The following is a 14,289-nucleotide window of genomic DNA, read 5'->3' on the forward strand; positions in this document are numbered from 1 at the left end:
TGGCTGGAACACATTGGGCAGGAGAGGCAAGGTGGGCAGAGAGGTGGGCCAGGGTAGGTTGGGTGACAATGAGGGGGTTGGCTTTCACCCAGTCTCGGACAGGAGGTTCTGACTCAGCCACTGACCACTTGTGAAACCAGGGGAAAAGTTCTTGTCCAGCTAATGAATGCTTGTGATGTGCCAGCCACCGTCACACCCTGTCTGCACATCAGTCCAGAAGGTGGGGGCGGGGGAGTCTCCTTCTCACCCTGCCCCGAGGAGACGAGGTGGGGAGGAGGCAATCACAGCCTTAGGTCCAAGCGGCTCCTGTTGTCCTCAGGCCTGGAACTGTCTGTGCATCGAACTGTAACTCATCTTTTCTGAGTTCCTGCCCTTGCTGGGACGTGCAGATTGAGACCCTGACCTACGAGGGTGCGTCGGGGACGTGCAGGCAGCACCCTTCCGACTCACACGGGGGAAACGGAGGCCAGAAACCGCCTGCCATTCTCCCAAGGGATGAGCAAGGTGCCTGGGTCCGCCCTCGAACCACACACTCCCCTCCAGCCGGCTGCAGCCTCACACCGCGATCCGGCTTCTTTCTCCCACCTCACTCACTTGTTCTGCCCGGATGGGGGAGGGGTGAAACCTGACCCGTTGTCAAGGAGACGCACCCTGTAGGCCCAGATTGGTGCAGAACTCTGGCCTGGGCCCCTCCTCCTCGCCCTCCCGCTCCTCGGGCCTGGGGGCCCTCATTTCCCGAGGGCCTGCCGCTCCGCGCCTCCTTCGGTCTCCATGGAAACGCCGCCACAGCTCCTCCCCCTCTCCGCCCACCGGCTGCTCATCCTGGCACGTTTGCGCATGCCTGGGGCCCAGGCCCCGGCCAATGGGAAGGCCCCGGCCAATGGGAAGGCCCCAGTGCGTTCTGGGTAATGTAGTCCAAAAAACCCTGGAGCGGTAAGAGAGGCCATGTTTGCGAGGGCCAATAGGTCGCTGGGAGGGCTTCGGTGCATCTTGGGAAATGTAGTTCTGGTGCTTGTGGAGCCATTCGGAGATGGGCGTGAGTGGGTCGCCACGGCGAGAGCCAATAGAAAGCCACCGTTGTTGCGATCCTTCCTGGGAGATGTAGTTCTAGGTGAGGCCGGCGGGGCCGTTGAGGGGAACAGATCCCTGGGTCTCTGGGAGTGTTGAGGGGAGGGGGACGGATGAGTTTGGCGCAAAGCCTGCCGGGGCATGGAGTTCTGATGAGCTCTGTGCGCATGTGCGAGGAGGCGAGGGGGTTTGGGGGGCCTCGCCCGGGAGAGTAAGGTGAGCGAGGGAGGAAAGGAGGGAGGGATCGGAGGGGGGCAGTTGGGCGAGCTTTGGGGAGAAGGGGTCCGGAGGAGGGAGGGACGGGAGAGTTGGCGGGAGGGAATAAGAAGGGGGCCGGGATGAAGGGGGAGGGGGAGGGAAGCGCGGACGGGAGGGGGAGGGCCCGGAAGGAGGAGGGGGTGTGGGCCCCGGAGGCGGAGAACGCCGGGGAGAGTTGGAAACTGAGGGAGGGGGCGGGGGAGGGCCGAGGGGGGTGGGCTGGGCCCTGCGATGGAGTCTGGGGGCGCAGGACCAAGCCGGTCAGAGAGGTTTGCGGAAAGGGGCTCGGGGCGGGGCGGGGCGGGGGGGGTGGTCCTCACGCGGGCGGGGTGCAGGTGGCTCCCCTCGTGCGTGTCCGTACAAGTTCGGTCGCACTTTCATGGAGTTGTGAGATTCCTGCGGATGAGACGAATTGCCTTGTTTCTGTCTCGATGGAGCTCCCCCCCCCCCCCCCCCCCCGCCTAGCTTGTTGCAAGGGATTAGGTTCGTGGGCGTGCAGCTCTTCAAGGCTGTGTTTGCTCTTGTTATCATCTGAAGCTGCCCTCCTCCCTGTCAGCCCCAGTCACCCAGTTTTATTTCCTGGTTTAACCCTTATTCCAGCTCGAACTTCGGTGTAATGCAGGTGTTTTTGTTTATGGCGGTATCCCCAGCACCTCACAAAGTAACAGTAACAGGAAAGGTTCGCTCCGGTTGGGGGCTTGGTTAGCACAGCCGAGTGTTGTTCTCAGCATCTTTGTTTTCCCCACATCTTGAATTCTTACCGCGACTCTTGGGTTAGTAGGACTCCTCTTCCCATTTTACACCCCGGGCAGGGCAACTCTGTGTGAAAGGCGTCGTACCTTGTTCAAGGACGAAGAGCTGGGAGGTGGCAGAACTGGGATTTGCTCCAGAGCCCTTTGCCCTGAGTAAATATTTGTCCATTGGGCCGGTGGCTCTCAACCAGGGGCGACTGTGCCACCCCCCCATCCCCAAGGGGACTTGTAGCGCTGTCTGGAGTCACAGTTGCGGAGATACTGCTGGCATCTGTTGCTAAGAGGCCAGCGATGCTGCCAAACATTGTAGGATGGCTCTTACAACGCAGTTATCCAGCCCCACATAACACTAGTGTAAGGGTAGGAAACCCAGGGGAGACAGGCAGGTCTTCATTGAATGCTTCCTTCTGATTCATCCTCCTGGCATCCCTGTTGGGAAAGCTACTGTTAGACCTATACTGCAGGTGGCGAAGGAAGCCCAGGGAAGGCCAGTCACAAGTCCAAGGTCGCACCATGGAGAGATGGCATCGTCCAGGGGCGCCTGCTGTGGCGCAATGGGATTGGTGGTGCCTCTGCCAGACACAGGTTCCATCCCTGGCCAGGCACAGTGGGTTAAAGGATCCGGTGTTGCTGCAGCTTAGGATAGGTCACATCTGTGGTTCAAAGCTGATCCTAACCTGGAAACTTCCACATGCTGCAGGGCAGCCAAAAATGAAAAAAAAGAAGAAAAATCCGACTGCAGCGGGTCAGGTCACTTGGGAAGTGTGACCCCCGGCCTGGCTCAGCGGGTTAAGGATCTGGCATTTCCCAGTTGTGAAAGCTGCGGCTTGGATTCAGGCCCTGGCCTGGAAACTTCCATATTCTGTGAGTGTAGCCATGAAAGGAAAAAAAAAAGGGGGGTAGGATTGAAAGTGGGAGTCAGAGCCTGGTCTCTCTCTTTTTAAATTGTATTGAAGTAGAGTTGGTTTACAGTGTTGTGTTAATTTCCACTGACAGCAAAGTGACTCATTTACACACACACACACAGAGCCATTGCCACACAGAAATACTGAGAGATTTCTCGGTGCTATACAGCCGGTCAGGGGCCTGTCTTTTAGCCATTAAGTAGTTGCAGCACCGTGAGCCCTGGAGTCAGACAGTTCCAGGTTCAAATCCTGCCTCTGCCATTCTCTGCCCATTTCTCTTCTTTGCAGCAGGGCTCTTGGGAGGGATGGGTGGGACAGTGTAAGATGCAGGCCTCTTGGTGGTGATCCGAGGCATCCGGGGTCCCCGGTCCAGCTGGGTGGGCATAGACAGTTGTGTTACAGGTACTTTGATGGAGACAACACAGGGCACTGTAACAGCTACCGGAGGCACTTGACCCTCAGTGGATAACAGGGATGGGTTTTCACAGCAGAGGGACTTCTTTTTTTTTTTTTTTTTTGGTCTCTGTAGTGACACACCCACAGTATATGGAGGTTTTCAGGCTGGGGGTAGAATTGGAGCTGTAACTACTGGCCTACACCACAGCCACAGCAACACCAGATCCTTAACTCACCAAACGAGGGCAGGATCGAACCTGTGTCCTCATGGATACGAGTCAGATGTGTTTCTTTCCACTGAGCCACGACAGGAACTCCAGAGTGACCTTTATTGAATGTATTTTGTTGAGTTTACTTTTTTTCATTGAGCTAGAATAGGCATATAACATTGTATTAGTTTCTTTTTTCTTTTCCTTTTTTTTTTTTTGCTTTGTAGGGGCCACACCTGCGGCCTGTGGAAGCTCCCAAGCTAGGGGTCAAATTGAAGCTATAGCTGCTGGCCTACGTCACTGCCACAGCAATGCAAGATCCGAGCCACCTCTGCCGCCTACAGCATAGCTCATGACAATGCCAGATCCCCGACCCACTGAGCGAGGACAGGGATTGAACCCACATCCTCATGGATTCTAGTGGGATTTTGTTTCTGCGGCGCCACAACAGGAACTCCCATGTTAGTTTCAAGTGTACAAATGACTTAATATTTGTATATGCTGAAAAAGGATGACCACACTAAGTCTAGTTACCGTCTATCACCAGACATAATAGCAGAGTTTTTTTCTTTTTTTTTTTGTCCTTTTGCCTTTTCTTGAGCTGCTCCCGCAGCATATGGAGGTTCCCAGGCTAGGGGTTTAATTGGAGCTGTAGCCGCCGGCCTACACCACAGCCACAGCAACGAGGGATCCAAGCTGCGTCTGCGACCCACACCACAGCTCATGGCAACGCCAGATCCCTAACCCACTGAGCAAGGCCGGGGATCGAACCCGCAACCTCATGGTTCCTAGTTGGATTCATTAACCACTGCACCACAACAGGAACTCCTGGAATTTTTTTTCTTGTGATAAGAACTTTTAACATCTCTCTCACCAGCTTTCAGATATGCAACAATAATGTTAACTGTGACTGCCAAGGTGTCCACTACATCCCCCAGGAATTTATTTTATAACTGGAAGTTTGTGAGTTTTGACTCTTTTTACCCATTTTGCCTACAGCTCCCACTCCTACCTCTGGGAACCACCAATCTGTTCAGTGTATCTATGACTTTGCTTTTTTTATGGGGGGATGGATTCCACATATAAGGGAAATTATACATTTCTGTCTAATTTATTTCACTTAGCATAATGCCCTCAAGGTCCATCCATACTTTCACAGATGACAGGATTTCATTCGTGTGTGTGTGTGTGTGTGTGTGTGTGTGTGTGTGTGTGTTTAGGGCCACACAAACAGCATATGGAGGTTCCCAGGCTAGGGGTCAAATCGGAGCTGTAGCTCTTGGCCTACACCATAGCCCCAGCAACACCAGATCTGAGCTGCATCTGCGACCTACACCATATCTCACGGCAATGCCAGATCCTTACCCCACTGAGCTAGGCCAGGGATCGAACCTGCAACCTCATGGATACTAGTTAGATTCATTTCTGCTGAGCCGCGATGGGAACTCCGATTTCATTCTTTTTTATGGCTGAATAATATTCCAGTGTGTGTGTGTGTGTGTGTGTGTGTGTGTGTGTGTGTGTGTGTGTGTATTCCACTGTGTATATCTCACATCTTCTTTATTTATTCCTCAGTGGACATTTAGCTTGCTTCCATATCTTCACTGTTGTAAATGATTCTTCTATGAGCAGGGCGGGAGTGGGGTGCGTGTATTTTTTTGAATACATACCCAGAAGTCGAATTGCTGGATCAAAGGGTGTTTCTGTTTTTAATTTTTTGAGGCGCCTCCGACCCATTTTCCACAGTGGCTGCCTGGGGTGACCTCTGATAGGCCATGCTTTCTCAGGGCAGACCCTGAGCCAGGTGACGGGGGTCTCAGGAGCTCCCTGTGGTCAGCCGGCTCGTGGGTGCCTGTGGCCCTCCCCGGAGGTCACCGGGCCCTTCCCTTCGCTGCCCGGGGCCTCACTCACTCAGGTCAGACTCCACTCCTGTCCTAGAGGGACGGTTCTCCCAGCAGAGCAGGCTTCTCTGTGTCTTTCGAGACTTGCCTGGGCCCAGGTCTTCTGGGACCATTTTCCTGCCACTCCCAGGCTAGTCAGTCCTTAAATGGAAGGATGAAGTGGGAGGCTGGGCCGACAGACAGGCACGAGTTCAAACCTACCGCTCACTAGCGGGGTGACTGGTCTAGAGGCTCTTTTCCATTTGCAGGATGGGGGTGGTAGCGCAAGTCACACAGGACCTGGTTTTCCTTCAGTGCCAGCCAGCGTGCTAGGTTCCGTGTAAGTGGTCTCTCCTCATGAACCCTAAATCCCAGCAAAGGAAGACAGCACACAGATAGAAGACCCGCTTGTGTTAAATGCCGAGATAGAATTAATAAGGGCGACGTGAAAGTAGCTGCAGGGGAGGGTATGTGGGTGATTGGGGCGGCTCTCCAAGGAAGGAAGGATGGCATCAGGGCCTTGGGGGTGAGAAGGAGGCTGCTGAGCCAAGATGGGGGGGAGGGGCAGCAGGTGCAAAGGCCCTGTGGTAGGATGGGCCCCAGTCTAGAAGATAATGTGCAGCAGACGCACATAGCCGTGTGCCAGTAACACTTCATTTAAACAGACAGGCTGCAGGCCAGTGATTCTCATAGGTTTTTAACTCAGGACCCCTTTATATGTGAAAATATTATCTTAGGACCCTTCCCCCCCACAAAGATGCTTGTGTTTATGGAAGTTATATCTGTTGGTATGTATCTCAAGGTAGAGAAAGTTTCAAAATATTACTGCATTGAAAAATAGCAGTAATCAGCTCTTAACATGTTAGGGAGGTAACTTTTTTTTTTTTTTTTTTGTCTTTTCTAGGGCTGCACCTGCGGCATATGGAGGTTCCCAGGCTAAGGATCTAATCGGAGCTGTAGTCGCCAGCCTATGCCAGAGCCACAGCAACGCAGGATCCGAGCCGCATCTGCAATCTACACCACAGCTCACGGCAGTGCTGGATCCTTAACCCACTGAGCAAGGCCAGGGATCGAGCCCCCAATCTAGTCGGATTCATTAACCACTGAGCCACGACAGGAACTCCTAAATAACATTTTTAAATGAAAAATAACCACGTTTTCCCAAATGAAATGCTGGAAACATGGCATCGTCTTTTGGCACATCCCTCACTGTCTAGAACACCTGGATTCTTACATCTGCCTTTGCTGTGCACCTGTGACCTCTGTTGGGCGCCACCTTACACTCAGGAGAGGATGACAGTGAAAGAGGCCAGTGACCTTCTGTGTTAGTAGGTAAACAGTTCTGGCCCCGAGGTGCCCCAGAAGGATCTCCAGGACTGCAGCTCTGGGCCGGGGTTTATTTGGAGCTGGGTCCTTGTCTGCCATGAGCCGTCCTGAGCCCAGGAGGACTCTTTACCGCATCCCCAGCCTCCACCTGCTGGATGCCCGCAACCGCTCTCCCCACCCCCATCCAACCATCAAAAATGTCTCCAGGTGTCTCCCCCGGGGTCACGTCGCTCAGCTTGAGGGCTGCCGCCTCGGGCTCCAGTGTCACCCTCATGGCTGAAGCCCCTGTGCGTCTTTGTCACTCCTGGAAGAGGAAGTGAGGGCACACAGCTTCCTGGGGGGCAGGGGTCTTGCGAAAGGAGAGAGGGGAGAGCGGATGTGGGGGCCCCCTGCAGCCTGCCCCATTTCCCAATACCGGGACCTGATTGGGAGCCCATTAGTGCCTTGGCCTGGGGGGCAGCATGACAGCACCACCGACACTGACTTCTTGAGGTTCTGGAGGCGAGAGGCCCGGGTCAGGTGTGGATGGGTATGGGTTCTGGTGAGGGCCGCCTCCCTGGCTTGCGGCTCTCACAGGGGAGGGAGTGATCTCTTCCTGTCAGGCCTCCAGCCCTATTGAAGAAGGACCCCCCTCATGATCTGATTTGATCTCCATTTCCTCCTAAAAGCCCCATTTCCACACACAGCCATGTTGGGAGTAGAGCTTCCATGTAAGAACCGGGGACGGGGCCGTGGCTGTGTCCGCAGCAGTTAGGAAGGAAGGAAGGAAGAGGTTGGGGACTTTGGAGTAGGTGTTCTACACTGTCTGCCTCGGGGTTGGGACATCACGGAGCATCGATACTGCTGGTGACCGTGCCAGACCCGTTCCAATCCTCCATGTGCCTTCTTTTTTTTTTTTTTTTTTTTTTTTTTTCGTCTTTTCTAGGGCCACTCCCACAGCATATGGAGGTTCCCAGGCTAGGGGTCAAATAGGAGCTGTAGCCACTGGCCTACGCCAGAGCCACAGCAACCTGGGATCTGAGCTACGTCTGCAACCTACACCACAGCTCACAGCAATGCCAGAGCCTTAACCCACTGAGTGAGGCCAGGGATCGAACCCACAACCTCATGGTTCCTCGTCAGATTCGTTAACCACTGAGCCACGACGGGAACTCCTCCATGTGCCTTCTTGTTCAGTCCTCACAGGGAAGCTGCAGGGAGGGCGAGGGCAGGGAGCGCATGGTCACCCAGGGAGGGACGGATCCAGGGCGTGAATCTGTCTGTCCCTGAGCGGGGTCACAATCGCCCTTTCTTCAGTGCCCGCTGTGTGCTGGGTGTAACCCCTTGCACGGGCGCTGCCGGGTGGTCGCCCCTTGGATGGTGTGGCTGGCAAGGCAAGTGGTTCACCTTGGGTGGGGCGAGGGGGGCATTGAGGCACAGGGGTCCTGCGTGGGGGTCTGCTGCGTGCGCAGATGGAGGGAGAGGGTGGGTTCCGGTGGGTTCCGGAAGGATGGATGGAGCTGGGCTCTCACTGCTGAACTCCCCCCACAGGCGCTGCAGTCTCGCAGGCCCCATGGACGTCCTGGCCATGCAGCCCGTGAAGCAGGAGTGCCAGGTCACCGAGGGCCTGACCCTGGACTCGCCGTGGCACCGCTTCCGCCATTTCCACTTGGGTGACGCTCCGGGCCCCCGCGAGGCGCTGGGCCTGCTGCGCGCCCTGTGCCGGGACTGGCTGCGGCCCGAGGTCCACACCAAGGAGCAGATGCTGGAGCTGCTGGTGCTGGAGCAGTTCCTGAGCGCCCTGCCTGCCGACCTCCAGGCCTGGGTGTGCAGCCGGCAGCCCCAGAGTGGGGAGGAGGCCGTGGCGCTGCTGGAGGAGCTCTGGGTGAGCAGGAACGGCTGGCGGGAGGGCCTGCGCCAGACGTCCCAAGGGCCTGCAGCCTCCCCTCCCAAGGACCACAGGTCGGCAGCTCCACTGAGACAACTCACCGGTGCCTGGGGCCCTGAGGTCCTGGTGTGGTGGAGGCGGGGACACCCAGGCAGGGGCCAGGGCCAGACCAGCGGTGACATTTGGAGGGGACCGTCCACCCTCCAACTCCGCCTGCAGGTTGGAGTCCCTGACGTCCCTCGGGGCTGACAGTGCACTGCAGGGACTCAGCTCGCTGAAGGCTTTGTGCTCGTGGTGTCTGTTGGTCACAGCAGAGGGACACCGATTCAGTCAGCCAAGGAGGGGAGAGCGGGCCGGGCCCAGGAGAGTTCCACCCATGGAGCTTGCTATTGTCCCCTCCTGGGGACAGCACGTGGCAACACGCGCGGATGGTCACCAGCCAGGTGCTCCCCGAACCTCAGCACCTGGAGCTGCTGGCGCTCCAGTCCCTGGAGGACCAAGCACATACCGCGTGGCCCAAGCCTCCATCATAAATTACCTTGTTAGCAGGTCCAGTGAGGTCCCATCAGGCAGGACATGCTGAATGTCCCCTCCTGGCAGCTGAGGGCAAAGGCCAGACCTTTCTCTGGGTAGAGTTCGTTTTTTAGCTGCGCCCCAGGGGTCCACGGACTGCAGCCTGAGCCGGATCGCCCGCCTCTGGGGCTCTAGTGTGACACCTTCGCAGGGCGCACGGCCTCGCCCATCACGTATGAGTTGCCTGTGGCCACATTGTCCGCAGGGCAGAGCCGAGCAGCTGAGACGAGGGCCAGAGGGCCCACAGAGCCGGAAACCTTTGCTCTCTGGCCCTTTTCAGGAACAGTCTGGACACGGATGGGTACCAGGCAGTTCTGATGGTATGCAGAGTTCGGGGGGGTCCCCCCAGGCCACCCTCACTTTGATACCAGCTGCCAGTTCAGGGGTCCCCAGGACCACCCTCAGGTTCAGTCATTGACGGGGAGCACTCAGAGCTCTTGGAAGGTTGCTGTTCATTGCGGTGAAAGGTTAAGGTCAGCTGAGGGGCGTGGTGGGTGGGGTGGGGCAGGGCCCAGAAGAGACCTTCCGGAGTGTCCTCTCCCAGGAGGTCATCCAGGGCTGTTCCCCAGCCTGGGGGGCCTGTGGTGTGGACGCAGCTGACTACCCCGTGACCTGAATTTCGGGCTGAGCTGACACAGCCTGGCTTCAGCCCCCCCAGATCCTTTTGTCAGCATGGTCCGACTGTCCCCACGCAGTCCTGAGGGCGGTGCTCACCTTCTCCGTTTCAGAGATGAGGGTGTGAAGCTCAGAGAGGTTGAGTGGCTTGCCCAGGTCACACAGCAGAACCCACAAGCCGTGGAGTCCCACCTCTGTCCCCTGCTGTGTGCCAGTGCCTGGCCCAGCAGCTTCCTGGGGACCGTGCTCGGCCTCAGCACATTCCAGCACCCCATGTCTGCGACTCCAAACAGAGCCCTCAGGACCCCTGCAGGGTCCTTCAGAGTAGCAGCAAGTCCTCAGACTTGTGTGTGCCTGAGAGTTTTAGGGAAACTGCAGGTGGTGCGGCTTCCTGGGCTCCACCTGGATGCTGCCAAGGCAGGTGCAGAAGGTGCTTGGCCTGTGCCCTCCTGCCCTGCCTGCACCTGGGCAGACATCCCCCAGGCCCACTGGGCCCCCTGAGGCCAGGAGCCGGGAGCTCGGTGTCCACCAGTCCCTCCAGACTGACCCTAGGGCAGAAGCACCTCACTCGGGGGTCCCCCAGCAGGTCTGGCAGGAGGCACCCAGGGACCTGGGCAGCCTCTCGCCAGCCCCCTCCTGCGCTCCTGCATCCTGACCTCTTCCTGGAATGTTTCCTGGGCCGTCAGCAAAGGCAGAAGGTTTGACCGCTTTATCTGTCCATCCATTCCTTGGCTCAGTGCCCACTGAGGGGCGTGGTGAGGGGTACGGGGAGCCGGAAGTGGTGTAACGGGGAACACCAAAAACGAGGGAAAAGCGAAAGAAGCCCGTGATTCCATTTGCGCAGGATGCCCAGCAGAGGCCATGGCTCCAGGCCCAGTCCCGGGAAACGTGCTGTGGGTCAGGGGCCTGTAACGCAGGCGTCGGCTCTCCGCCACCGGCCCCAGGGCTGTCCTGGGCTTGTCCTGGAGGCTTTGGGCTGGAGGAACAGTGACAGAGTAAAGGAGCCAGAAATAGTCTGCAGCCGTCCCCTTCACCTCCAGCCTCCGGGCTGGTGCCATGCTGCTCAGAGCCATCACCGGCCCTTCTCAACTCCCTTGATTGTCTCCAGAGTTAAAAGTAGCTTATGTGTTTTCCTTCCGCATTTTGTCAAGGCGTTTGCAAAGGGCTTTATAAAGCTGATGTAAGATTTAAAGCAGGTCGAACAGTCATGTGTGGCTGCGTAGCAAATCACCCCAAACCTAGCGGCCTGAAACAGTGACCATTTACCAGCTCAGCAGCTGTGCGTTGGGAGTTGAGGGTAGACCCAGCTCCAGGTCTCACAAGGTTGCAGTTAAGACGTAGCCGGGGTTATTGTCACCCGAGGCTGGCCTGGGGCTGAAGGATCCGCTCCAAGGCGGTTCCCCCATGTGGTGGCCTAGTCCTTGCCATGGGGTGGCCGAGCACCCTCCTGCCCACAGCTGGCTTGCCCCAGACCAAGCGGTAGGACTGAAAGGAGAAAGACAGGCCGGGGTCCAGGCGTCTCAGTTCGGGATGTGGTCTATCTCGTTTCAGGGACCAGCGGTGAAGGCCCCTCGGGATGTGACGGAAGACCCCGGGGTCAGCGTGGGAAAGGAAGATGGGGTGACACCATTAGGTGAGCAGCCCACCCCTCCCCACATGCTCCCAGCCCGAGGGGGGCTCCTCTCATCCGCCATTCATTTGTTCAGTGAATGTCCCAAGTGTTGTTTCTGCTGTGTGCCAGGCCCGGGGAGCTGAATCAGACACGCCCCGTCCTGGAGGGCACAAGTGGGGGTCACGAGGGACAGCCAGCGCCAGTGATGTGAGCCAGCTGTGCACAGGCGTGGTCCTCCCGCTCCCGGAAACCCCACCGCAGCCCTTGAGATACCCAGCTTGTTCGGCCACGTTGTGTAGCTGCAGAAACCCAGGCCCGGAGAAATGGAATAACTCACCCAAGATCAGGTGTTGGGCAAGCCAGGATGTACCCAGGCGGTCTGACCCCAGAGCCCTGGCGCCCCAGGTCTCAGTGAGGTGTGGCCACCTGCATTCTCAGAAGTCTCGTGGGCTCCTCCCAATAGAGCCAGTCGCCAAGGCCGGGGGTGCAGCACTTTGCTCCGATTGGCCTGCCCGGTGCACACATGGGGCTGGGAGCTGCGGCCGGCGCCCATCCAGACCAAGGCACTAGGGTGAGGAAGAGAAATTGGGCTGGACCTCATCAGAGCAGGAAACAGACCGGGGAGGACACTCTGGTGGCCAGGGCCGTGGCTGGACAGAGGAGCTGAGGGACATCTCTGAGTCACATGTGTTGGCAGCAGGACAGAGGGCGACGGGAAGGGACCCGGGTTTCTGGTCCCTGTGGATGATGAACACCTGTGGGCCTCTGGAGGAGGACAGAAGAGGGTCCTGGGAGGGTTTCTGGGAGCCTGAGGCATTGCCCTCCTGTGTCCATAAATGGGGACAACAGCGTTGGACCCGCTCTTGCTGGGCCACGTGGGGTTGGAATGAGCCAGCAGGGTGCCAGGCACAAAGGGAGAGATGCACAGCTGTTTTTGTCACATCTGTCCTCGTGTGACACTTAAACAAAGGTTGCTTATCTCCTTGAAATTCCATTGAACAGTTTGAAACCCTGGAGAAAAGTGTGTGTGTGGGGGGGGTTGTCCATCTAACCAATTTCTCATCCCCACTTACTGGCCCACCCGTGTGCTCACTCGCCATCCATCCACCCATCCCATCCATCAGTGAATCCACCTGTCTGTCGGTCCATCCCTTCCACCCACCTACGTCTCCGTCCGTCTACACCTCTCACATTTATTCACTTAGGTGCCTATTGGTTTCCGCCTCCTCCGGTCCCCCCTCCATGGACTTGCGGTTCCCTCGTCACTCCACCCCTCCCCTGTCTCTTCATTTCTTTACTATTTACTTTCTCCACCACCCGTCCGTCCATTTATCGGGCTCTTCCTCTGCAGCACATACCGTGCTGTACAGGGACACCGGGAGAGGGAAAAGCTGGCGGACAACCCGCTTCCCACCCGAGGGCTCCCTGGCCTTAAGGGCTCCCCACCTGCCCCAGGGCTTATCCCATAACCGGGATCTGGGCCGCCTGCCCCTGCCCAGCTGTGCCCTGCACCCGCCCCGCCTTGCGCGGAGCCAGCCGTCCTGACTCTGCGCCTTTGCCCGGCAGGAGACGCGGCCCCCGGGGCTGAGGAACCGGCGACGGGGGACGCCCGGGCCGCGCGGCCCTACAAGCAGGAGCCGGGCAGCCCCCCGCTGGCCCCGCCGGCCCCGCCAGCGCCGGGCCTGCCTGCCTTCCTGGCGGCGCCGGGCTCCGCGTCCTGCCCCGAGTGCGGCAAGGCCTCGCTGAAGCCGGCGCACCTGCTGCGTCACCGGCAGAGCCACACGGGGGAGAAGCCGCACGCCTGCCCCGAGTGCGGCAAGGCCTTCCGGCGCAAGGAGCACCTGCGACGCCACCGCGGCACGCACCCCGGCAGCCCGGGGCCGGCCCTGCGGCCGCTGCCGGCCCGCGAGAAGCCGCACGCCTGCTGCGAGTGCGGCAAGACCTTCTACTGGCGCGAACACCTGGTGCGCCACCGCAAGACGCACTCGGGCGCACGGCCGTTCGCCTGCTGGGAGTGCGGCAAGGGCTTCGGGCGCCGCGAGCACGTGCTGCGCCACCAGCGCATCCACGGGCGCGCGGCCGCGGGCGGCGCGGGCGGGGCCGCGGCACCGGGCCCCGAGGGCGGGGGCCCGTTCCCGCCGTGGCCGCTGGGGTAGCCTCCGCCTCGCCATCCAGCCCTTCCTGTCTCCACGACGCCTCCCTAGTCCAGACCTCCAGGCGCGCTAGCGCGCTCTGTTCCTCCCGCATCTCACGTGACGGTCCACTTTTTTCCTGTTCGGACCTCCCCCGTGTTCGCAGCCTTTCCCACCCTGTAGAAGGAGCCGCCGCAGCCCTCCCTCTCCCATCCCTCTCCACCCACTCCCTCCCCGGGCTGGGGAGCCAGCAAGACGCAGCCTGGAGCTGGGAATTGGAGTGCAGGGCAGAAGCAGCAGGCAGGGGCCCCCTGCTGAAGGCAAGGGACTGGGTCATGTCCCCAGGAGGGCCCCCCCCCAGGACACACTGGGGGACAGGGAAGGGGTGACGGCTCTTACAGGACAGATCCGAGTTCTGGCAGTGGGTTCCCCGGTCTGGCTCCTCTCTGCAACCCAGGAAGGTGCAAGATGAACAGAGATGCCTGCTCCAGGGAAGTGGTCAGAAACGACTGTTCACCAGCAACTGGAAAGTAATAAAGTCACTGATAAGTTGTGCAGACTTGGAGTGCCCTGCCTTCTCTCCTAGGGGGCCGCCCTGCCCACTGGCCTGGCCAGGACCCCCGGAATCAGGGCTCGGCCCTGGGGGCTGGTTCCTGGCTCCTGGTCCCCGAGCCTAGAGGTTAGATAAACCCTGTG

General features: G+C 58.6%; 1 protein-coding gene across 5 annotated transcripts; it reads left to right on the top strand.

The window, feature by feature from the left end:
• The first annotated feature begins 975 nt into the window (after positions 1 to 975).
• Positions 976 to 14,152, top strand: ZNF444 (zinc finger protein 444). 5 transcript variants are annotated; one of them, XM_021095118.2, is made up of 4 exons: positions 976 to 1,111; positions 8,325 to 8,658; positions 11,401 to 11,482; positions 13,028 to 14,152. In XM_021095118.2, exons 2-4 carry the CDS (start codon positions 8,347 to 8,349, stop codon positions 13,615 to 13,617), a joined length of 984 nt encoding a protein of 327 aa, XP_020950777.1. In that variant the 5' UTR covers positions 976 to 1,111; positions 8,325 to 8,346; the 3' UTR covers positions 13,618 to 14,152. The 5 variants fall into 5 exon arrangements, with proteins under 5 accessions (XP_020950777.1, XP_020950776.1, XP_020950775.1 ...); XM_021095117.2 differs by lacking the exon at positions 976 to 1,111 and adding an exon at positions 1,250 to 1,284; XM_021095116.2 differs by lacking the exon at positions 976 to 1,111 and adding an exon at positions 1,526 to 1,595.
• Positions 14,153 to 14,289: the final 137 nt, after the last annotated feature.

This window comes from Sus scrofa, chromosome 6 (assembly GCF_054392235.1).
Source record: "Sus scrofa isolate SSC_HxYL_T2T_F1_AM1 chromosome 6, Sscrofa_HxYL_maternal_Yorkshire_Landrace_v2.0, whole genome shotgun sequence".
In the NCBI taxonomy this organism is placed as follows: domain Eukaryota; kingdom Metazoa; phylum Chordata; class Mammalia; order Artiodactyla; family Suidae; genus Sus; species Sus scrofa.